Below are 25,522 nucleotides of genomic sequence, written 5' to 3' on the forward strand. Positions count from 1 at the left end.
AGATTTCCTAAAAGATAGATTTTGAAAAGACACTAGCAGAAAATACTAATTTGTTCTATGTTTTCCCTTAAGACTGGATTTGTTTTCCTTTTTATTTAAGAAAAAAAAAAAAGGCATTTCTTTAAAAGAAAGGCCCTTGAAGTCTGCTGAACAGGGTTTGTTTTGCTGACACTCTGATTTTATCCTGAGTTCTATTTGGGTTTGTATACAGAGATGAATTACTACCAGATCTGCAAAATTTGAAGACAGCTTGCAAACTTTTTATGGGGATTGAGATCTTGATTCTGCAAACACTTTTATAGAGGGGAACAACTTCATGCTAATAGAATGACTGAACTTTGCTTCTGTTGAAGCTGTTGGTAAATCTGTCACTGATTTAAACAGGACTATAGATAGATTGCCATCACATGCTTTGACAGCTTCTGCAGCAGGACCAAGATCTAAGAAATCAGATGTGCGAGCAAGCCAGGAGTCATCTAGTCACTTACTGTTAATGACGAACGTATTTTCTGGATCAAATATCACTGGAAGTATTTAGAAGTACTGAGATACTTTGCTGCTATTTATTATAAATTATGAAAAGCATTTCAGTGGGCCAGTGCTGTTTAAGTAGATGCAGAAGTAGGGCCTCCAATCCGTATGTTGTACTCTGAGTGGATGGGAACGAGTTATAAAAAACTAAGAATGAGAAAACTGAAAAAAAATCTTCTGATGGGACATGCAAATATGAAAACCACAAGTGAATTTTAAAGATGTGGCAGGCAAATGAACTTGGATATCTTCATGATGGGCCTATAATTTTATATGTATCCTCATGTAACTTTAGTAATGAAAAAGGAGGGAATAGCTTAGTATAATGTCAGATTATGTTTTCTTGTAAACATAAAATATTTCTGAGTAATATGATTGAGAATGTCTGTTTCTCAGCTGGGAAACATTTAAGGGAAACACATGGTTTTTTACGGTGACTGTGTGGAATAGGTCCTGCCACTGAGCTAACCAGGAAAACCTTTGAGATTTCTAGAAAATCTAAATCAGCACAGTTATAGAGAAATTACCTGATGGAACTAAGGAATTCATTATTTATGTTAGTTAGCTGAAGACCTAGCTCATCACTCCATGGCACATTGTTAAATACATGCTAAAGGTATCAGTAAGGTTTGCAACCTGCAAAGTAACCAAGATGCAATGTTATTAAAAATAACTGCTTTGAAATGGTCTTTTCACTTTATACAGGATATAAAGACCAGGACATCCACATGTTAGGCTTTCAGTAAATGAACTGGTTACTGAACATTAAGTACCTCCAGTTCTAACTCATCCCGGTCCATTTCTTGATGGATTCCTCCCATGTAGTCATTTGGGTCATAGTATTCATGTACTGATGGATGACTGGAGAAAAAAAAATATTTGTTACAATAGCACTCAGTTCTATAGCTTGCACAGCAATGCATTCCAAGCTTATAGCAACTCATCATGAAACAGAAAGACTAACAACCAAACCATGAAGGTACACACAGTTAATTATATACACTATACCATTTATACCAATAAATGTATTAGACAGTATGTTACATGTATTGCAAGATGAATCAAACATTTGACACCTGATGATGAATGAGGGATTTGTAAAAGAGTCTTAACGTTTGTATTAGTGACTTTTCCTCAAATGTAAGGCTAACCTGGAGAAAAATACAGAGAGAATGGTGGCAAAGTAGGAAGAAATACTAAATTATTTATTCATGAGCTCGGTTATTTGCAGAGATGTATATAAAATCATCATTGCCTACTTCTGTGGTAGTTTTTCTTTGCCTTGAAGACAGAAAATCATATTAAGTATTTTAAAAATAATATGCCACCCAACTATTTTGATTTAAATCAACAGCATTTTGTTGACTGACTTGAATACAACAGGCTGTGCATAGTGATTTAAATGCTATTTAAATATGCACCACTCTATTCATACTGCCATTCACTACTGGCATTGTGCTTTTTACATCTTGAGCTCTCCAACAGCTTTGCTGTCTACATGGCAAGTTTAAGCAGTATGATTCTTTTGTGATCACTCTTTTATATGCTGCAATTTTATTTCTCCTTTCAATTCTCTTAACTAGATACATGTTTCTCTATATGTGTGATAGTATTTAAATAACAGCATCTGCTAACTGGTTAAGTGACATAATTCACTAAACACAGGTTACGTTCATTTGAATGGAATTTGGAAAAATAACAGGAAGTATTAAGGAAGCATAAAGCACATCCTCGGAAACTTGCATTACTCTTTGCTTTTACACACTGGATAACAGCACAGTTTAATAGCAGTCTGACTGCCCTTGTATGCAGGATAGCAGTGAGGCAGGCTACCAACATCCAGAGCTCAAAGTAAGGCCAACAGTTGGAACCTGTGCCTAATGATTGAGGGGCAGTGAGGCTACATGGCAGGACAGAGCTGGCATTATGTAAGTACATTTCAATGGAATTTTCATGAATTAATCTTTGCCATGTTTCTGCGTGTTTTGTTTTGCAGTTGAAAAGTGGCAGGTAGTTGACTGAGGTACTGAAAGCTCCTCTTGCAAAAATATTTGAGAGGTGCCCTAAGAACATGTGACCTCTGCTCTAATCCCTATTTCCTGTTCACTGCATACAAGCTCAAGTTTAGCTTTGTCAAGCATTTAAGTTAAAACATGCAGCTGTGCTTGAATTTTCAATGGATGACAATAGGTAGCAATGCAGTAATATTTGACTGAACCATCTTTCACGTAATCAGCACTGAGAGCCACAAGAGGAATAGACTGCACACAGAAGACCAGTTCGTGGCTGAACACGTAGATGTTAGCATGCCATACGAGTCACTTTGGAGCTATACAAGATTGGTGCCTGTCTGCAGTCAAACTCTACTTGCTAGGAGTGCTGACAGTGCTGTCCGGAGAGGCGTGCCGGTGTGTCTGAGCTGTGTTCACCACTCAGGCTCTCAATGGAGTTCCTGTTCAGAGCCATACTGCACAGGCAGGACATGAGCACGTTGGCACAGCTTCTCACCCCAAACAGGGTTGTCTCAAAACCTGGTATTGCTGCGGACTGATCAGATCACAGTCTGAGACAACACAACAACTGAGGCATTCAGCACATTTCAATTACTTTTTCCATTGGGGAGGTATGTGGCAAGACAGGCAATTTGCATGGACTCCTTGGGGAGCTCTTTTCCTCTTGAACAGCATGTGAGGGCGTGGTGTGTGTGCACCAGGAGATAATTGTCATTTTTATTTGTACGTACAAAACATCAAGCTCCCATTAACAATAATTAAAATTTGATTCTAAAACATCCATGACAGCACTGGTAAGTAATTTTAGTCCTAGAAAATAATTTATTTGAGTAACATCGCTGCAGGGTTATAATAAAGTAATTAATACACTGGAACAGAACGTAGCGACTCTTAGCATTATACAATTTATGGCAGCCATAAAAAATAAAGTTAAAACATAAGCAACCCAAAGAGGCAATGAGAGGAATTACAAGAAGCAATAACTTTATCCATCAAACGCCAAAAAAATGAGCTTTATGAGGCTGTGTTGTGACTCAGTGGCATTACTCATGTGAGTAATAGCTTGGTAATGTGTAGAGAAAGTGAAAGTGTTTTGAATTATGAACCAATGTTATATGAATCTTGGCTATATCTGGGAGCACACAACCACCAGCAAATAAAGGTATGTTTGTGAACTACTTCTAACATGCCATGTTAAGGAATGCAAAGATTTTTAAGTGCTTCACAAACAGTTACTTACTCTTCAGGTAGGAGGTATGGGTCCAGCACCGAGACGGGTGGGGTAGGCGAGCCCATCTTGCTTAGAGCCATGATGTGTTCAAAAGTGATATCTGTCTGAGTGCCCACATCCACCAGCTGAGACTCAGGAGCAGTGAAGATCTTGGTGCGTGGAGTTCTCCTCAGGACCTGCACCACGATGGGCTCCTTGGCTGTTTTGAATGCTTCCACTGCCTGCTCATGCGTTGCTTTAGATAAATCCTTCCCATTGACCTGTGGGAGAAAAGAAAGCAAAACAATGTGAGGAATAGTCAAAGAGTGAAAAGTAGCTTTGTTGTTGCTGGCTGTTAGAGGAAAAGACTGAGTTTCCACCTAAATACTCATATAGCAAGTACTAGGAATGATTTATGCAATGTTATGCATCTCTCTTTTTCACCTATCACTGGAATCACTTTACAAATCCTGTGCTCTGCTTTTAAATTTAATTAGCAGATTTTATGGGGATCACTCTGAACTAAAGTACAAACCAGTATCTCATTTATTTCTTGAAGATTAGAAATCTCTCAGCCCTCGTTCAAACAAAATAAGTTATTGATTCTCCTGTAATTTTTCTGCTTTTGTTTGTTTGTTTGTTTGTTTGTTTTTTAATCATTTAATCTTGTTACTGAACTATTGGGACAAAAATTGCTATTACAGAATTAGGTATCAGTGTATTTCTGTGTATGTTAAATACTTTTTCAGGTGAGACATGATGGTCATACGCTAAGATGGAGATTTCTTCGGGAGTGTGGTTTGTTCAGACATCTGAAAATGTGGAAGGTCTCAGGGCTCATTTACAAAGAGCTATGCTACAGAAATAGTAGGATTTTACCATCTTTTAACCTGCCAACTGTTGTCATTTTAACACAGATTTAAAGAAACAATTAAAGAAAAGCTGCTCAGAGCAATTTTAGTGAAAGCTGAATAGTAACATTACGATCCCCCAGCAGCATGCTACTTTCATACAGTTGTTACGTTCTTTGGACCGAGGCGAGTTTTGGCTCACATGCAGACACAAAATACAATTCAGAGTTTGAAAGCTCTCCTAGCAGTGAGAGTGAGGATCCCTATCATAGCAACCCTCACCTTATGAATAATGTCTTATATTGTTCTCTTTCCAGCCAGAAACTATTTACTTGATAAATTGCATTGCTGTATCTATCGGAGGTGGGGGCTGCACAGTGGAAACTCCTGCCTTCTGATGGAAGTGCTGGGTTTCTCAGGTCCAAGAGTAGCATATTTTTTCCAAGGAGTAAGACCAGTGGGTATAAATACAGAGCCAGGTATTAATAGTGGCTACTTTGTCATTTAATTATTTCCATAAATGTGCTGAAATGTGCTAATGTGGTGACAATGTCACATTAGTTTCTTGAATATGATTTAAAACACTAAAATAAATGTCCAGATTCTGCTGCGTGTGTATCAGATAGCATTAGTTCATACTGCAATCTGCCATGTTTAGTCCCTCCCAAGTAAGTGGGGCAGCTTACAGAGTACCATCACTCAGTGCAGTAACTGAATTGAGCCCATACTTCAACTATTGCTTGCAGCAAAAAGCTGGGCAATAATAAAGAGGGTTAACTTGAGTGCAGAATCGATTGAAAGGGCTAAATCTCCTCTGAATTACCTCGACCACATAACACTTATTACGCTGTCATCTTTGCTTTATCTTAGACAAAGACACCAGTTTTTTTGTAGAGCCAGCTGAGAATGGAAGATGTTGGCCTTGCATTTGCATTCTACAAACAGTTGTATTGACCACAATTGCTCACAGTAATGCTTAACGTGTAAAGTTTGGCCCGGTCAAATTAGATATCATTAACTCGCCCAATCAAGCAGATTACTTTAAAACAATTTGTACAGCTATAAAATTAAGTACACTGTAATGTTTTCGCTGGAAAAAGGAAATGCTGATTATGGTTCCAGTTTTATTATTTGCCACAAATTAAATTTCACTGTGTGCATCCTATTTCTTTTATAAGTATAGTGAGCCATCAAAATAAAAGAATCCAAAATTGCAGCAAGCATAATTTTCTCCAGAAATGTGCTAAAATAACTCTTGAGCAAAAAACTTTTTATGTGAGCCGCTTTCCATGTCTTTATGTTAAAGTCTGGTAAAATCATGCACAGGATAGCTTTCCAATTTATTCCCTAGTATTGAAAGTAACCTGGATTCCAAGCATTTTAGGAGAGGTCTGTTGAGATTCCTTAGGACACTTCCTGCTCCAAATCTGTGGACTGGTATCCCCTTTGTGCTTCTGTATGTGATTGCTGTGTAAATGATCAAACTTCAAAATTGGCTGACAAAAGGTAGGAACGAGGCAGTAGTTTTATTGTATCAGAAGTTGTTATTGTATGAGTTATTTCCAAGTATTTCTGTGATGTATGGCAGTATCTTCATCATACTAGGCAACATTCTCTGGCCAGAAGCTGTTCACACAGAATGGTTTCTGGTCAGTCTGTGGATCTCTTATGATGGACTGACTCCTTAATTCACAATGGGTAGAATCCTTTTAGCTCTGCAGGTTTTTGTTTCCATCTGCATTTAGTTGTAGGCAATATGGTGTATATTATTATATTTGATTTACTGAGAACTGTACTAACAAAATAAGGGTTAATGGATTGCACAGAGCTATCACTCTTAACCATTCAGATTCCAAATGAAGAATGATGGAAGAGGAAGCAATGATGGAAAAATATGCTTTAAAGCAATTTGCAGTTGGGAAATTATTCTGCTCCAGATTAGGCCCTTAGAAGAATGGTGCAAAGTGCCACATTGTACACTAAATCTGAGCATTGAATAGTTTATGTGTTTTTTTTTTAATTACTTTTATTTCCTATTCCAGCACAATAATAACACTTTTTTTGTTGTAGAGACATGAGGAAGGGAATGCTACATTTGGGTAATAAAAACTAGTAATCCTTAAGTCTTCTTATGTATACATAGCCAGTGTGCTTTTGTCCATGTGGAATTAGTACTTGAGGCTAATTTTGAGTTCTTTTGAAACATAAGCCAATAGATCAGATTGATTAAGGTGTTTCCCTGCTATCTGGAAAATTTGTCACAACTGAGAAACTCCCAGAGCTTAAAAGCCAATGAATACATTTGTGCAATTCTACTTTGTTAAAAAAGTGGCCATACAAACATAAAATTTATTCCTAATGCTGTTCAATTGTACTCAGCAAAATTGTTCTTTATAAATAGTTATATCTAGAATAATGCAGAAAGAAAAAGCCATGCATATGAGTGCTTCAGAGGGCTGCCAAAAAACACAAATATGCATAATTTCTTAAGAACCTTACAGGCCATGTGACAGAGACAATGGGATCTTTCATGGCAAAAAAAGATGGATACGTTAACTGCTCAAATGTTAAAATGCTTAGCTTTGGTGTCTTCTTTGCTTTGGAACTAAATAATATGAGAAAGCTGTAGTTAGACTAGAATGTAAAGAATGGTCCTTGATGAAATGTGTGGGGGAGCCAGACAGGAGGTTAAAAACTGCATGAGACACAGATATAAATTCTGTGAATTAAGGCTACAGCGCAGGCGCAAGATCTTGTACTTGGATTTATTCAACCTCATGACATTCACCTGGGCTCACTGCTGGAGCCTGTCTAGGTCTCTCTGAATGGCATCCTGACACCCCACAGCTTGGCATCATCTGCAAACCTGCTGAAGGTGCACTCAATCCTACTGTCTTATGTCATTGGAGAAGATGTTGAAGAGCACCGGTCCCAATACTGACCTGTGGGACACCACTTGTCACTGATCTCCATCCCAGCACTGAGCCATTGACCACCGCTCTCTGGGTATGATCTCACAATGAGTTTCTGGTCAGTTACTTGAACAGTCCACCATCAAACCCGTATCTTTCCAGTTTGGGGAGAAAGGTGTTACAGGATACCGTGTCAAAGGCCTTAACTGAAGTTCAGATAGATGACATCAGTGGCTCTTTCTTTGTCTACTGATGTAGATCGCCATCATAAAAATCCCTGAGCCTAAGAGTTTACCGTGTGTCCTTTAAACATTTGGTACTTATTTTTGCTTAAATAACGCATGATGTCTTTTGGGTCTTGGTATATACTACAGAAACTAGAAAGATTTCTGTACAAGAAAAGTATTTTTCCTTCTATCAAGTTAGACTGATTTATATGGATTTAATGTCATGAATGGTAAGCATTTGTATGCGCTGTACAGCTTGTCGGTTCTTCTCTGCTTCACAAATGTCACAGAAGAAAACTTTTTTGCTTAAGAATGAGTAAGCAGCTTTTCTTTGTAGAAATGCATGCAAATCCTTGGGAAGTGCACTGTAAAAACATTAGTTCTGTCAGACTACAGACGTCTGTGCTCCATTTAAAACACTCTTTATGGTCTGATTCACTTCTTTAGCAAGTTCTTAAGAAGTCTGCATGTTACGAAAAAGCAGCAGAACTTTAAAGATTTTATAGAAACTAGAGCAGCAAAAAGCCTGTTTTCTAAACCTCCTTTTCCTCAGGAACTAGAAAAGGAAGGTTTAAAATATAGGTTAATTCTTCTTGCAGCTCCATCTAATCCCTCTTTTATTTCCCTCGTATGGACAGTCTCTCTCTCTCTCTCTCTTTTATTGTTTAGAAAAAAGAATAATATTGTTTAGTAATGGACTGTTTCCATGTGTGTGCATTTCCTTCTGCCTTGTGAGCCATCCATGACAAAATAGTTAAGACCAAAGAAAAATTCTTTTCTTAAGAGTACAGAATACATTTGTTCTTGAAACCATTAACTTCCAAACAGAAAATCTTGGTAAAAAGACCATTGAAATAAAGGAATTTTTATTCTATTAGTAATTAGCTCATTTATGTATTGATAATACAGCACCAGCACTGTACATTGCATACTGAAATGTACCTGCTTCTGGCTGGGTTCTCAGGCTCTGCTCCTATTTTTTGCTTCAAAGAAAAGAGTTTTAGATCAATGCTGAGTCTTCTGAAATTCTTACACTTTCTGTACATACAGAGCACACAGAGCACACTTGAAGTGTTTTTTTCTTAAACACGCATTTATCATGTTAAATGATTTTAAGTAAGGGCAGAAGTACTTCTATATATTTTGTCAGTATTGAAATGACAATCTTTTACATATCTGTTCATGGCTTAATAACCTCGGTCAGAATAAAACTAGACAAGTTTACAAGTCTTCCCTTTTTAATGACTCTTTCTGCCACCTCAGTTGCATGACCCAAGAGAACCAATCAATTATATTTATGAGTGAGGTACAAACAACAGCCATAAATAATTATGAATTGCTAATGAGGACAACCCAGTAACTGCAATTACCCACTGTCTCATTTTCTACATTTGCCCATGTATGGAAAACATGGGCAAATATTTTGAAGAATGATGCTCCTGCAGTGATGTTACTTCACATCATAACCATTCCCATTTCTGCACCGTTGCTTGCCATTGCAGTTTTTGAGTCCATCCTCCCATCCCCTTCCCTTCTTCCACAAATGTCCCCTTAATGTAAGATGGGGAAAGAGCAGTTCAGGTTAGCTCTAAAGATATCTATCTTGAAATCGGTTACTGAAGTTGCTGTCAGGGAGAGATGGAAAAAATGCCCCGTTTTGCTATCTGGGAATCCAGCAGCAGTGACAGATCCAACTGGTTCAGCTGGGAGCCTGCTCTTTCAGTAGCTACCTGATATCAGGTATCTGCACCTTCTGGTCTTGTGCCACCCGCTTCCAGAAGCAGAGCAGTGCTGTCAGCTACAGAACACAAACCTTAGAAGCTGTAGTTAGATAGAAGTCCCATCATCACCTCATTTCTGCCCTTTCAGTCCATGCTGCTTGAACATGTCCTACAATTTCCAATTTGCTACTTGCGTTAAAAAAACAACAACCTTAATTTTCCTTTACTTGGCTAACATTGATAGCAGCTATACGGACACCATAAGGTTATGTACAAGAGCCTATGTTGCACTCTATAAGCAAGCCTTTTAAATTAAAAAAGTCTTTCTTATCAACTGTGATTTTTTAATGTACGAATGTCCAGTTTCTCAAATATGGTGCTGTTGGACCTAATTCTCTGTGTAAATGCATACAGTCCATGAAAAAACAAAAACAAAACATTATTTTAGTCTGACTTTACAATTAGTTTTTCTATGAAACGTTTTATTTTTCAAGAGTTCCTAGGGAGTCTGAAGGCAGTGTTTGCAAATTCTACTGAATCCATCTAAGGTATTGTCTCATGATAAAGCCAGAAGAAATTTCAGCACTTAGAAATGAAATCAGAAGGTGCCTAGTTCCTGTGCCAGTGGAGGGTGTGCCCCATCACCTGCAACAAGATCACACCCAGAGTTGTCATTGGGTTGAATGAAGCAATAATAAATAAAAGCTATACCGTGATGCTTCAGTTTTTCTATTAGACGACAGTCTCTAGCTTTTTACCTGAAGATACATTGAATAGTAGGAAGGCTTGCTTCAACAGTCACTGTTTAGTGAATGTTGAAGTGCTGTGTATGGACATATACACAGTGAAGTGTATACATTATTATTATTTACTCTTCCACCCTCCTGTCAAATTTCTAACTGGTTCAGGACTAGCTGGATCTGCTTACATTTACCTACCTAGCCTCTGAAAGAGACAGTCCAATTTATGTAAAAGTGTAGAGTTGTACTGTCCTAGTGAAAATGAAGCATGACCTTTTGTTTCATTATTAATGAACACAACAAAACACATTTATTAAATCTGCACTTTTTCATTAGTCCATATGTTTCCTTTTTCCCAGCCCATATCTGACATGTGACAGTAAAGCACTGAGTGATTGTCCCTAGTGCCTTCTCCCTTGTGATTTCTTGCCACCTGCTTCATAGCATTAGACAGATGTATAAGTGCAAAGCATTACAAAACCCATCTTTTCAATCATTTATCACTTAAAATAATAATTAAAAAAAAAACAGAGCTATGCTATGGTTAATCAATATACCTGCTAAATATAAAGAGAAAAGGCACTGCAGATTTTAGGAGGACTATGAAGCAGTAAGACGTTTCAGGTACACAGTAGGTCAAGTTATCCATTTATACTGCAAGTAACCATAAGGCATTTTGTTTATTTCATATCATGATTTGTTTATGTTCCTTTAATGACCAAAATATCCCTCTAACATGCAATGAAGAGTATCTTCAGAGAATTTCTAACAGAGGCATTACATAATTCATTGTCAAGTGAAGAGGAAAATTTCAATTGCCAGTTTCTGGTAAATGTCTAATTAGGAAAGGGGACTTCTGAGCCACAGACAGACGCCACAATCATTAAAGGGCAGTTTTCTGAAGATTATGAGTCTCCAGTATGTCAAGCAGAGTTTTTCTACAGCTGAACTAATTCAGCAGTAGAAAACTCTGTCTAGAACAAGGCCCTTGGAATTAACGTCTTGTTTAAGCAAACATGCCTACTTTGAAGTAAGTGCGATAGGTTCACAACTGTTATTGAGGTCAAGTTTAATGGTAGTGAAGTGGCAGAATATAACTTCAACAGTATTCTTCATTTCAGTTGCAGCACATAAAGTGTACATACAGTGTATTGAAGCCATACACTGTATATCAAGTAGACCACTGTACTATAATTGGCATAACCAGTTCAGTCTTAACACTGAAAACGACTGAAATGCAGAGTAACTAATTCTCTGGCTGGCCAATTAAATTTGAGAGTGTGAAAAGCATATACACATATATACATAATTATTTTTGTTTCCCAAACCTTACAGCTTTGATTAGAAATTTCTTTTTGAGATGGATTTTTGTTGTGGCACAAAGCTCCAATTTGGCTCTGATTTGGGATAACATCATTGCTCAGAAATGTTTAAGTCTAGTCAGTCGATGTCCTTGAATCAGCCTTTGTTAACGCTGATTGCTTTATTTTCTGTAATTCTAAATATGTGAATAGAATTCTAATGACAAAGGGAAGCGTGTCAGAGATGAGCTCAGTGCAACTAGCTTGTGTATCAGTCTCCTTGCAAGAGCTAATGCTGGAAGTTGAAAATGAAATATAGTGTCAGCTACTTCCTCATCACTACCATCTTCTCATTAGCACAGCAATTTGTATGTTAACCTTGGTGTTTATATTACTTTAGCCACATAATATCTTAATCTAGTTTAAAAGATAAATCCAGTTTGCCCACTACTGTTTCTACCAATGCTGTTGTTACACTTGTCTCAGAAATGTGCCTGGCAAAGACCATGTGGACAGAGCTTTCAAGTTCTGAAAACACTACGAGGTCATTTTACGTGAGAGGTGCCAGCTCAACAGTCAGAAAGGTAGAAGTCATCTGCCCTCAGATCATCTGAAGCCAGGGCAGTGGCAGTGCGAGCTTGTTTCCTGCCAGTGTTTCTGTCCTTGTTCTGGAGGAAAAGCCTGGAGTAAGGAGTTGGTGCCCATTCTGGCTTAAACCACAATTTCTCATCTTGAAGTGTAGGTTTTTATGGATTGTTACAATATATTCCTACCATGAAAAGGAGATGAACTCCATCATCTTGAATCCCAGGGAACAGCTCTGAACATTGCCTGTACAGTGAGAGTCGTTTGATTTAAAATCCTGTGTTCTTACCCTTGGAATTTTTAGATGTCTACTTAGGAAGGTGTGTAAATGTGTGCTTAGAGTGTGATAGGTAGTTAAAAAATGGAGGTTCTAATCTTTATTTTTATTTTACAAACTCAAAAGCATCAGGTGGTGTATTCTTCTCTAAGTTTCCTTCAGTGGAGATTACTTTTTGTTTCCCAAAGTATTTCCCTACAAAAGGAAGTGCCCATATTTCTGCTGTTGTTTGTACAGGAGCTAAGGACTTTGAGGAAAGAAAACTGGAAAACTGGCCTGCAGCATCTTCCCAATTTTATGATTTTATCCTTAAGAAAACTCTTTCCCTTTGTCCCCCTATTTTCACCAACAAAAATATTCTGGAGAAAATTTCCATATAAATCAAAGCCCAAACTCTAATAGCATGTAATTACTTCACTTCATATGCTATGTGCAACTGGGAAGCAAACCTCAGGATATATCTATGGTATATGCACCATGTTGCTGCCCCAAGCATGCTTATCACCAGTGACACTGTTCAGCATCAAGATTTCAAGCTGCCACAGTCCCCTTTGTATTTGTAGTGCAAAGCATTGATATGCACAGCTACAATAGCCTTTAATGACTAGGTGTCTTAATTTGCTTTTTATTATGTGATTAAAGGTACAATAAGGTATGTGTTCAACAAGAGGGAAGACCATTGTTCTGCATCATTAAGCTCACAGCAGCCCAAAAAGAAATTGTAGGCAATGTGCCAAAGCTCTTAATGAAGAGGATCTCTTTGAATTATCTATGGATGAGGAAGGGATAAAGCCTGAGCCCTGGTATGTTTGATCCTCTTTGTGCTCTCTGTTATGAGGACTTACAGAGCCAGATGTACCAGACCTTCTGGAATTGTATTTTATTGAAGCATTATTTTCCCAGCCACATTAAAGCTCTTGGCCTAATAGAGAAAGTGCAGTTATGTACTATTATTAATTCTTGCAAGTGTTTTCTGAATTCCTACACCTCAGAGCCATTAACCTTCTAAAAATAAGGTTAAGGGGATTTATTTGTAACAATGCCCAATATTTCCTAAAACCAAATTATGTAAATTTTAGTCTAACTCAGACTTTGATAAATACTTCTTTTAGTTTTCTCAGGAATGGCACTGTCAGCTTATGGCATAATATGAGGGTTACACCAATGATGCAAAATAAAACCTACTGTAAGAGATATTACTGCTAACACACTTTGGAACTTTTGTCTTTCATATCCTGGTATTTTAATGAAAATGATGCTTCACACCCCTTACCGTTAAATTTTTACTGATTGCTCTCTAGTTATATGAGGATGTATTTTTACAGTTGTAGTGACATTTAATTAGCTGGACATTCTTCCTAAGCTATAGAATTCCCTCCCACCTATCTGGAGAGAAAGTAGCATGCTGTTGAAATAATTTTGCATAGTAATTTGTATTCTGGAATAACCAGGGTTTGTAGTCTTAAAGAATTCAGATCTATGTTAGAAATCCTAGTTTTATAGGATTACAGGCACCTTTCACTTCTACAGGAGCTGAGGGTATTCCAACTTGAGGGTTTCCCCAAAGGAATCTCATGCTCAACATTAATTACTACTGCTGTGTATTGAGTTGCTTCTGCTGCAGAAACAAGGTTGATTTCTAAATCCAACCCCATCAGACTGCTCTGCACCAGCAGTCAGCCCCAGATAGTTCAGTCAGCTCAGGTATCACCAGAACTGTTCCTGTGAGTGATTTTAAGGACGTCTGTTTAAAGAATGCTGCCCTGCATCTGTTTCGAGATGTCAGTAAGTTGCAAAGGTTTTTTGATTCCTTCATTTCACATCGAAGATTGCCAAAGCTTTGTAAACAAATTATGAAAAATTTGTTGCTCTGGTTGTTGTCCTGAATGGGATTCACTGATAGCCATCAAATCTAGACTGCATGAAAACTTGGTGACCCTGGGGGATAAGTAACTATCACAGCAACCACTGCATGATCTGAGCTGAGGGCTCATCAGCAGAACCACACCAACTCTGCTTTTGCAGGCAGCATGTGGAGCCAATGAACCAATATCCAAGAAATCTGATAATCTTTGTCTGAAATTCTTCCCATCATCACATGCACAGCAGCTTAGCAAGTGGAAGTGAGTTAGTATAAATAGAAATGACAGTAAGCATGTCTTTCTATTTGTTCTCACAAGTTATTTTTTCCTCCACAAAGCAACAGTGTGTCCTTTGGGTAAGCAAGTGGGAATTAGATCAAAACTATGTCTTTAAAATTTAATCGCTTCCCTATTAGCATAACATACAAAACACATATATTATTCACTGTGTTGTCAGTGCCATCAGTATCTGTGATCAAATGCAGGTAGCAGCACAGCAAAGAGCCCAGGGTTTCACTGCTCTGTGATGCTGAGCAATACCCTCTGCTGGCAAGCAAACACATGGCAGCACTGGGAAATGTCACCCCCCCAAGTCCTCATGTCACTTGGTAACTGTCATGTGTCCTAAGCAGCACTAGGAATGGCAAAGTAGTAAAGTACAATGTGAGAGACCTGGATATTTCCTATTTATCTGTTGTTTTCTATGCAATTCATGTTTTTGGGGATTAACCGTAATCTGCTGATGGCTCTTTCAAGAGATCAGTAAGAGTGTGTCCCTTAAGGACTGGCCATCACTGTTTTGGTCAAAATTATACTCCAGATGCAACAAATTTAGAAATTTCAGAGATAAACAATACAGACAGAAGGAACAGCAGAAATACAGGAAATGATGTTTTTATAATGGAAGTTGGTGTGTTATCACATTTTTTGAAAACTTATCAGCTGCTCAATATGAAGAATTGAGTGTATAAAGATCTGTAGAGTATTAGTTTTCATCTGCTGTCAATTCTAGCTATTTGTTAGCTGATATTCTTGCCCTTAGAGGTGAAAAAACAGGACATAAACTTATACTGGCAGGAAGCAGACTCAGCAGTGAATGAATGCATGGCACAGAAAGTATCTATACGTACTTGTAAGCAGAGACAAAACCTTCTGAGCATCAGTCATTGCCTGTGTCTTCCTAACTTGCACAGAGTGTGTGACCAAGCTATGACCCTCCTTGTGAAATTTTACTAATGCATACTAGAGAAATAAAGCAGCGCACTGTTTCTTGATATAAAATTATGCAAAAAGTTTGAGGTATAATAGCATATATTTAAATATTTGATGTTCTGCAAGTGTCGAGTAGGAAAGGTAAAAACATAATCATTATCTTACACATATGAAATTAGGCAACAGACCCTTTCATTTCCACTTGCATAAGCAATTTTTGGTATTCCATCTTCCTGTCATTAACAGTGGCTACAAGCCTAAAAGAGAACATTTGCTTTTAGAAATGAAATCTAATGCTTTACCTGACAAACTTCATACAGTAATTTGTACTGTTCTTCTTGCTTCTGTAGAGTGCACAAACTGCATCCCATGTTTAAACAAGTGGCAGAAAATTTCTTCCTTATTCAGCAGTGCAGCCACAGAGATCTGTGTTAACAAGCATGCATGCAGATATCCTTTGAAACACCCAGGTGGGTCGGCTGACCTGGAGCACTTCACAGTGGAATCGCACAGAATGCTGCAGAGCAACCCTGCTCTTTTCTTTGCAGCCCTCCCTCTCCCTGGCAGTACACAACACTCCCTCTGCTGCTTCACTCTGGCTGCCGTACTGAGCTCCAAAGCGCGCTATATACTGCTACTCATGCATATTAATCAGCTCTCATTGACTATTCATAACAGACAGTGATACAGAAGCTATAATTGCCAACTATGACAGCTGAAATTTCTCTAATTAACAGGCAAGTGCTTCAGTAGCAGGCATAATAAAAGACACTAACAATTTTGTAAACCATTTTGTAGCAATTACAAATAAACATGACTACATTTTACTATGGTCCCTCAGGATAATTCTTAACATATTTAAGCAGACCAGAAGTACATTTTAAATGTAAGGCACAATGCAATGAATCTAATAGCATGCAACTCAGCAGTGGCTGCAGCAAAGTTGAATGTGCTCAGAAGCTTTTATTTTTGTCTCATGCTGTGTTGGCATCTGAGGAGCTCAGTAATAGGAGGAGATGACTGAACTAGGAATTTAACACAACACAGAAAGGCCATCCCTATCCCTGAAAGCACATGTACAGCTATTAGGGCTTGACTGCAAAGCAGCAGAGATGTTACTGCTAAGTGTACGTGGATTTAGAAAAAAAATAAATAAGAGAAAGCATTGGATTAATATTTATAGATTAGCTTTAGGTTAATATTTATACCAACTGAAAAATGGCCATCTGTGCTGATTTCTCTGTTTTATTAAAACTCAAAATGTTCCCCATTTACAAAAAAGATATACAGTAAGTATGGCACATATCCACTATTTGAGTCCTTCGATCTACCCGTGCCATAGATGTACAACATGAAACAATCAGTGAGCTGCCCAGCAAACTAGAAAAGTACCCATGAGAGTAAGCTTTATGGCTATTGCTCACCCTGCAGGAAACGCTGCCCTGTGTTATGAGTTTGGATTAAATATATATTTAAACATTTAGAAAGTGTGCACTTTTACAATCTTAATTTATTCTGCTACAAAGAAAAGAAGCCAGAATAACAGAAGAATGAGATGAAAAGTTTAATTTAGACACAGTTGTTTCATGGCAGAAGGCCTTGATCTCATGCTGTGGTCATCTGCCTGGTTTCTGACTATTGGCTTAGCAGATTTCAGGGGAAGTTTTGAGTGAGGATCATGTGCAGCTTTTATGTACAACCTCAATACATAGGTATCTTGCTGTAAGATGCCCAGCTGTTGCTACAATTATACTATTGTATAATTGTATTAAAACGGTCATCTACCAAAATGAAGTTCATGCTAAGTATATGTTGCAGTGCCAGATTTACTAGGTAGAGACTGTGACAAGAAGGGATCCCAGGGATCCCTGCACTCTAGAGAATGTGTCTTTGCAGCAGTCTGCCCAACTCTGGGAAACAAAGATGGGAGACTTCTTCACATCCCTGCCAAATGTCAGAAATCTCCTAAAATAGATAGGGGCTCCATCCCTGTGATATTTGTCCCACAGTATTCCTGCTGCAACAGTAACTTTCAAGGCTAGAGCAAGACAGAGATGGACCAGGTCTTACTGCTGGCCCTCTCTGCTGAAGGATTCTGGCTCTTGCTGTTAGATACGTTTCTGTCCAGCAGTGCACTGGGGGCATTTCCACAGCTGCTTCACAGCCCACGGCTGTGGATCTCGGACAGCTGGAAAGTTCCTGCATATGGGAATTAGAGAATCACAGAAATCCAGGGGACTCCCCCTACCAGTCTTCTGAACAATTTCAGGTCCGCCCTCCGAAAGTCCAAGGCAGCAGTTTTGCTGTTCCCCCTCCTGGCTCCACCAAGAATCGAGAACTCTACCATTTCATGGTCACTATTAGTGCTCCCTCAATGCAGGGAAAATAGATCCAATACTAGCAAAACTGTAAAGAAGTTTATGGCTCTGGAAAATTTTGGGCTACATGATTTGATTAAGCAACTTGAGGTAAAATTTTCAAAGATGATGCCTATGGCTTTTCTTTTTTAGTGGAATTATGTTAATCTTAGATGCCACTTGCTATTTAAATGTTAAACTTAGTTCAGGTGGCTGGGTTCCGTCAGGAATTTTTCTCAGAAATAGCATGCAGCTGGATATGATGAGAAATAAAACTGAAACATGCATGGTATTTCAACTGTAATTTCAACAGAAATGCATCGATTCATTGTTGTTCTGTGGTGATGTAATAGACTGTAAGAAATAATTTTCCATTATATCTAATAACTACCCTTAAGACCAGTAATTATCTGTTTTCATGAAGATTCATCTGATTCAAAAAGAGAATCCTTCTATCAGGTCAGGAAAGTAAGTCCAGCAGAGCTCTCTCATGTATGTGATGCTTTGGATTCTTTAGTAGCTCACTCTGTGAGCACACTGCTCAGCAGCAAGCAGCGTGGCTTAATGGTGTGGCTGCCTTTGTTGCACTGTTGCTCTGGTAAATAAGCTAGCCCAAAAGTCAGGCCAGCAGTTAGCTCAACTCAGATATTTTCCATTATTGAAATCCACTTCATATTTCCCTGTTCATCTCATGGACAGAAATTGTGGCACTGTCTCATGTGAGTATAGCCTAATTTTTTATGGTACTTTGCTAAACTTCAAACATTTGGGCTGAAAACTTCTACTTTGGGCATTGTCCAGGGTGGATTTTTGTTTTAAAAGGCATATTTCAGCCATTGTGCTCTAGCCGTTTCCAAGAGTAGGAGTACAGGAAAAAATACATTGCCTGTCTATGAGACATTTTGGATATGTTTTCTTTGAGAAAGTTTTAGTATCAATGGAATTTGAAACAAGAATTTGAAGTTTGGCACAGGGATGGTTGGTGCTATCCCTGTGAAAACCACTAAATCTGGTCAGCTTTTCAGCTGCTGCAGTTTGCACGTTCTCAGTAAAAAGTTGTTTCAACTTCTGGGTGTCATTCTCATGAGATTTCTTCAGTGATGAACCAACTCTGTGGGTGATGCCAGGTGGTACAAAGAGACTCCTGCAGTTCAGTTCTTTTACCGAATTGCTCTTTGTGAGGTTCAGGAATGGGCACCAAAACCAAAGATGTGCAGTGATCCTCACTGCTGGACCCAGGTAGCAAAAAGCCACCTGAACTACACAGGGTAGTGCCATAGCTTTGTAACATATGTGCACAGACCAGCCTGTGTGTTATAGAAGCTAGTAAACATGTTGTATGTGGTCAAGGTAAACCAGCTGCCTTGGTTTGTCTGGATAAGGCAGCTTGTCACTGGGTCTGTCATCTGTGTTAACAATGTGTCATGTGTGGTCTCAATGCCACTCATGCCACAAATAATGAGCTTAGCAAAATGTAGGCATAGAGAACATCTTGCATCATATGTAATATGAATATTATATTGGTCCCAGCTGAATCTGAGCAATCCAGACTGAATGGGAAGTTCCCGAGCCAGCTGACTAGGAACAATGGTAAATAGCCTTTGAATATACAAGGTGCCAGAAAGCTTTCATTAGCATTTATCTAGATTATTTGCTCCCTATCTGATTACACATGACCAAGTCTGCAAAATCCCTTTTACCAAGATATCTGGCTCCAACTATCAGGCGTTTCCTTTTGTGTGTAAAAGCTAATTTCCAAGGAACAGAAAATGGAAAGCAGCCAGAGTGCGAGGGCCACTGCAAACTGCAGGGTGCTGCCCTCGTCTCCAGGAGGCAGGAGGTTCCGGGCAGGCTGTGTGTGATGGCTATGAGCAAATCCTGTCCCATCCTAAGGGCAGGTTTTGCTGTTTGTGTTTGTCATAGTTGTAACCTGCAATCCCTAGGCTTCTAACTACAAGCCTAGTTTAAATTTTGCTACTCAAATGTTTGATTTATTTTATGATTAAGCCTGTCAGATGTTGGCAGGTAAAGGGAATGCACAGTACCTATGTACTGATAGTGTCCTGTCTGCACGGGCTGGTGAGTCGGAATAAAGAAGGAAATGAAGAACTCATGAGGGACCTGCACCCTGGAGGGGCACATTATTAGGGAACTCAAAGGCTAAAAAGCGCTCAGTGCCAGCTTTGTCAAGGGTAAGGACTTGCATTGCCAAGTGCTGGCTCTTAGACAGCAGTTCCCACCAGCAAGAATAAACTCACGTCCTTTGTGCAAGGAGCAGATGGCACATAGCTGCTTCACAGATCTGGGCAAACACCAAGCACTGCACTCAGTTCTGGGGGTTCCTAATGTTTGAGCGGTTGACTACAATATTAGTAATGGTTTGGCACTGTTTATTTTGTTTCTTTAAACGCAGGTTGGCTTTGTTTGTATGTAAGTAACTGTTTAACATTATATTTTTGTACATATACTTATCAAGTTCTTTTTAAACAAATGATTCCTATTTAAGGAGCACAACTGTGGAAATGTTTGCTTAATGCATCAATGCTTTAATTACTTTTCTTATTTTTTACAAATATTTAAGACTTCAGAGAAACAAAGGCTAGGGAAGAGAACAGCTGCGACTTTATAAATAATTCTCACATTTGTGTGTTTTATAAACAGAAGTCAGGAAACTGTACAGATTATGATTACATAGAGTGGTGTGAAAGAAAACTCTTTGTGCTACACAACTAGACTTTAAAGCAAGTATCTGGAATTCATAAAGTGTTTTAGGGTTCCTTTTAATTAGAGCCATTGGGTTACCTTATTAAATCTTGAGAGCCTCTTTGTTGAGAAGGTGCTCGGAGTTCTATTTCCCTATGTTTATGTGCAAGTTTTCAATACTGCAATTCACTGATAGCCATGGGAAGTGTTTGATTCTTAATAATACACTGAATTGACATGGAGCTACGTTAAAAATGCCCTTTTGAAAAGTCTTTCATTAAATAATTGAAAGTAAATGAGGATTTTCTATGACATTGTGTAGGCACAAAAATTAAATGCATGCTAAAAATATAAAGATCTCCATTCTGCAATTTTTTGCATATGGGCATAGCAATCTGCCTGTACACTGGAAGCTTCAAGATTGAAGCCAAAATATTTAAACTAAAACATACCACAAGAGAGGATGTGAAAGCAAATGTAAAACTTTGGCTTTATTCCCATCAGTTAATGTTACTGTCTTGAGATCCTTATTTGCTCCACTTAGCTTCTCTGAAAGAGTTCCAATTCTCAGAAGTAACTTAAATGAAATGATATTTATTGTTAAATCATTGAAGGGACTGTTCTGTCCTCTAAGCTCTTTAAGAAGTCCAGGATCTCCTTAATTAATGCCACTTGAAAAAGACAGTAACGTTACAGGAAAATTGGAGCAACGTCACTGTAAGCAATGCAACAGCAGCATGTATGAGAACGCTGTGTTAACTCAATCTTTTCAAAGCAGAAATGATGAGGTCAAAATAGGGTAAATAACTGTTTAATATGCCACTGAGACCTTGTGCTGGAGAGAAGAAGGATGCAGAGAGCTGACCTATGGACTGCAGATCTCCTTGGGCCACCTGTTCAGGTGTCTATTCTTACAGGGCCAAGCAGTGCTGGTCAAAGATTAAGACAAAAGGTGATCCCTGAACCAGAGAATGTACCAACTGGATGTACAGAGACATGGTTATGGAGTGGGTGGAGCAAGGGTTTAGCTACTAGAGGACCAAAAATGAACTAATCAAGAAAGAAATGCTCTTTCACATATTAATAAAGCAGTTCCAAAGTCACCATCAGCAGTAATTCCAATCCAGCAATGCCAGAGTGAGGGACCTGGAGGCACACAATTTAAGTAGCTGTACTTTAGCTCAAATCCTGGACACAGTATCATTGCCCATTTTCCCATTTGTCACAGACTGTATTCAGCCACTAAAAACACAGACCCAGAAATATAGAAGACTGGCAAGAATATGAGAAAATCTTATTATAGGCTGGATTTGTTCTCTGAAAGCTTCTTCTGTGTTGGAAGAAACCTCAGCTTCCTCTCAAAAAGCATCTCTGATTTCTTGGGTTTGATACTGGAACAGGCAAGTTTGCCTTTGCAATTTTTTACAGGTGATTTAACTAGATACTTTCTGTTTAAGAAGAATTGCAAATTTAAGGCTGCACAAAGTGTCACTTTTTACACAGTAGGAGCAACGTGACCATTGTCAGCGCTGTTACAAGAACATTAAATTGAAAATTAAGAATATATGAATGATGAAAGCAGATCATGAAAGAATATGAGTGTAGAGTTGATTGGCAGTTACACACTTGTGTTTACAAGGTTCATGTGTTGTCAAATCTAAAATTACTTACAGAGCTTCTATCTCCACTTTGCTTTTTCTGTGAAATATCACTTTAGAGGGATAGCATTGGTAAGCACAGACTGCTGTGAGTGATGGTTCATTTAGAAATAAAAATGTTTTTTGTAAAAGCAATAATACTCTTTTATAATTTCAGAGCAGGCAAAATGATTCAGTGTACTTGAATGCTGCATAGAATCTATCGACATAATACTTAATCTTTAAAACTGATAGACACGTGCCCAAAAGCTAATAAAGTTCATTCTAATATAAACGAGCACGTAAAATAGTATATCACAGTCTGTGATAGCTTTGGATCTCGATCATATAACTGTAGCCCAGGGACAAAGAAAATTGAAGTGATTTAGAAAGGTAGCCAATAGGATTTATCTAATATTAGGCAGTTTGCTGAAGCAAAACAGTAATGTCAGAAAGAGACAAAGGTGTAAAATCCATTTGGCTGTGTCCAAATGCTTCTACTCTTTGACCTTAACGGCTCCTGATGAACTCCCTGTAAGGTCAGCAGAATAATAATAATATATGGTCAGAAATTACCAAGACCTGCTAAGTATCACAGTCTTTACAAAGTTTTATATTTTAGCTACCGTATTCATATTTGGAATTTTAAGCCTTCTCTATTTGAAAAGATATTAGCTTTCATTTCTCAGTTTGTACTGTTCCACTCTTAATTTGAAACACAGCAAAACAGGAATGCCATCTACGGTTCATTAGGTTTTACATTAACCATCTCATGAAAAGGATATGTGGGAATATTACGTATTAATGGTAAATCGCAGTCAGTATGAAAAAAGTTGCTGACATGTTTGCCTTTGTATCCATTTCTAGGTTCAGGTACACAGGAGGTGTAGGGTTTCTATCCCTCCTTAGCAGAAAAAAACACGGAAGATGAGCAGACCTTGAATGAAATGAAATCTAAAGCTTTTAGGAACAAAGGAAATATAAGTACTCATTTTTTGTCTTTGAAGGTGGGAAACCTGCATTTCCTCTGAAGGTGACGGGCACTAGATCCAGAATTGGTCTGTGATTAATTCCAGCATGGGCACACAAGGTGGCCAGCAGTGACTGAGCCGTGCTGGGTCCTGCACACACGAAGCAGCAGTCATCTCTGCTTCAGCAAAGTACTGTCAAAACAGATCAGACACATTGGGTAGGAGACAAGTGACTGAGGCTCACGGTGACTCAAGTGGTTTGCAGTCACAGGGACAGGCTGTGCCAGCGCTGTGAACTTCATCTGTGTTTTCCTAGTGCCAACAGAGACATAATCTTGAAACTGTCTTCTTCCAAATACAGAAGAATGCAGAAAATGGCTACAGTCCTGCTGAGTGTTCTCTACTGTTCAGTGCATAAAATACACCAACAATTTTGGGTGGTGTTTGGTTTTCATTTATCCTGTTCACAGCCTACGAAACTGCAGCTACACTGTTCATTTCTTGTTTCATTATGAAATTAATATTACTGTGGTATCACTGATTTGATAGAAGATATTCTGGAGCCACAGTTCCTTCTCTAACACAGGAAGCAAACTTTTCACATCTACTTTGCTCACTTTGAACAAGCAATTCTGGCCCAATGAGTACAGTTCATTCCTGGAGACCACAAAATTCAGTGTTGCTCCTTCTAAGTTAACTTGATCTACCTTGATCATAAATGGTTGGAAGCTATTTCCACTTGTTATTAGCACTGTATTTTTGTACAGCCCTGTGAATCAATGGCACACATTTACCTTAATGAAAAAAATAAATTACTTACACAGGTTATTGTATTGGCTAACCACACAGAATTATTGTGTAGACGTAGTTTCTCTGCTATCCCTCCTTCAGTATACATACTCTGAGAACCATATTGATTAAGGAGAATTGAAATGAATACAAAAATATAAATGTTTGATAAGAGAAATATGAAAGTACACATGCAGACACAGTGATGAATATCCACAATAACCTAGAAATACTCATTCCTATTGGAACAGTCACCCACTACTCTCATAATTTAAAACGAAGCCCCATAGCTGCAGGCTCTCCACAATGGCAGGAGGTGGAATGAGATTTTCCTGCAGACTTCTTTCTCAGATTGGCAAGCCTACCAAGAAAGTGAGCTGCACATGTTTCTTTTGCTTTCTCTGTGAGAATAGATCAACATCTTTGATAAGAATTTTACAGATAGAATTTTGACTTAAAAGGTAAGTATTAATTAACAAGATCATTTAGTCATGCACAAAATAAATGATTTTGGGTCTTTGAAACTACTATTGCAAGTCCAGAATTTTTGTCATGATGGCTAACTGCAGTAAGACACTGGGCTGTAAAATGTTTTTATGGTTTACTTATGATTTACAGCTTAATTTTTATTTGTTTTTATATTTTGGGTTATGGGTTGTCTATTTTGGAGTATCGAGAAATATGTAAACATTGTAGTGAAACATATTATCCATTGTCCATCTTTGTTATCTTTCCTCCTTTTCAAAAATAAGATTGCTGCATAGTACCATGTTTTCTGTTCCAATTATTTTTGCCTGTTCTTACTGTGATGATGATAGACAACTCACACACATTTTTCAGGATGGCACAGTGGAATGAACATACTGGACTGCATGTACATGTCTAGAAGCACAATCAGGTTACTGAGAAAGGCACCTATGAAAACACTGAACAACTCACAAATAAGACACTGACAATGAGGGCACCCACTTAACAGCTTAGTTGCTAATATGGTGATCAACATGATTTTCTTAGCTACTTAAAATCCCTTCCTGTTTATTGGCTGTATTTTGCAGTTACAAACTGCCAAACACATATTCCTAGGTCCTTAATATTCAAGTTTCTGTATGCTTTCTATGAGTTTCATGTTCTTAGCAGAGAACAGAAAACAAAATAATTAAAGCTTAAAATATTCTCATTTCATGGTGTGGCTAACAAGTGAAACTACAAGTAATGATGTAATCTAACGTGTCAAAAAAGAAAATGAAAAGAGGAGACAGAAGGCAGGACGGAGCCAAGGGATGAGATGTGCCATGTCATCTTCTAATTAACTAACTGATCCTTTAAACTGTCAAAATCAGCAAGGAGCTCCATGGCCCGGTGTCTTATTAATATTCATATGAGGCCAGTAGAAGCTATGATTCCAGTCCCAGTGGTTATAGTTAAACATTAAAAAAACAAGAAGTCAGGCTAACCAAGACTTCAGCAGCTCCACATTCATAAGGAAATGCAGGCAGGGCACCCTGCTTTCTCCAAACCTCTGCTGGGGGAAATTCTCTGAGGATGCATATTGATTTCTGAATTATTATGGGGGTTGTCTATTGAAAAAACAATTATTTTTTTTCTTGCTATGAACTGCCACACT

The 25,522-nt window shown here is 38.2% G+C and overlaps 1 protein-coding gene across 1 annotated transcript in view; it reads right to left on the minus strand.

Annotated features, from left to right (window-relative positions):
* The window catches only part of PDZRN3 (PDZ domain containing ring finger 3), a 119,295-nt gene that overhangs the window by 12,059 nt on the left and 81,714 nt on the right, over positions 1-25,522 (minus strand). The window contains exons 4-5 of the mRNA XM_085235723.1: positions 3,784-4,034; positions 1,305-1,392 (exon numbers count right to left, since the gene is read on the minus strand). Of these exons, the coding sequence (XP_085091849.1) occupies positions 1,305-1,392; positions 3,784-4,034 (339 nt within the window). The remainder of the gene's footprint in view (positions 1-1,304; positions 1,393-3,783; positions 4,035-25,522) is intronic.

This window comes from Meleagris gallopavo, chromosome 14, assembly GCF_905368555.1.
Source record: "Meleagris gallopavo chromosome 14, MGAL_WU_HG_1.1, whole genome shotgun sequence".
NCBI classification, from domain to species: domain Eukaryota; kingdom Metazoa; phylum Chordata; class Aves; order Galliformes; family Phasianidae; genus Meleagris; species Meleagris gallopavo.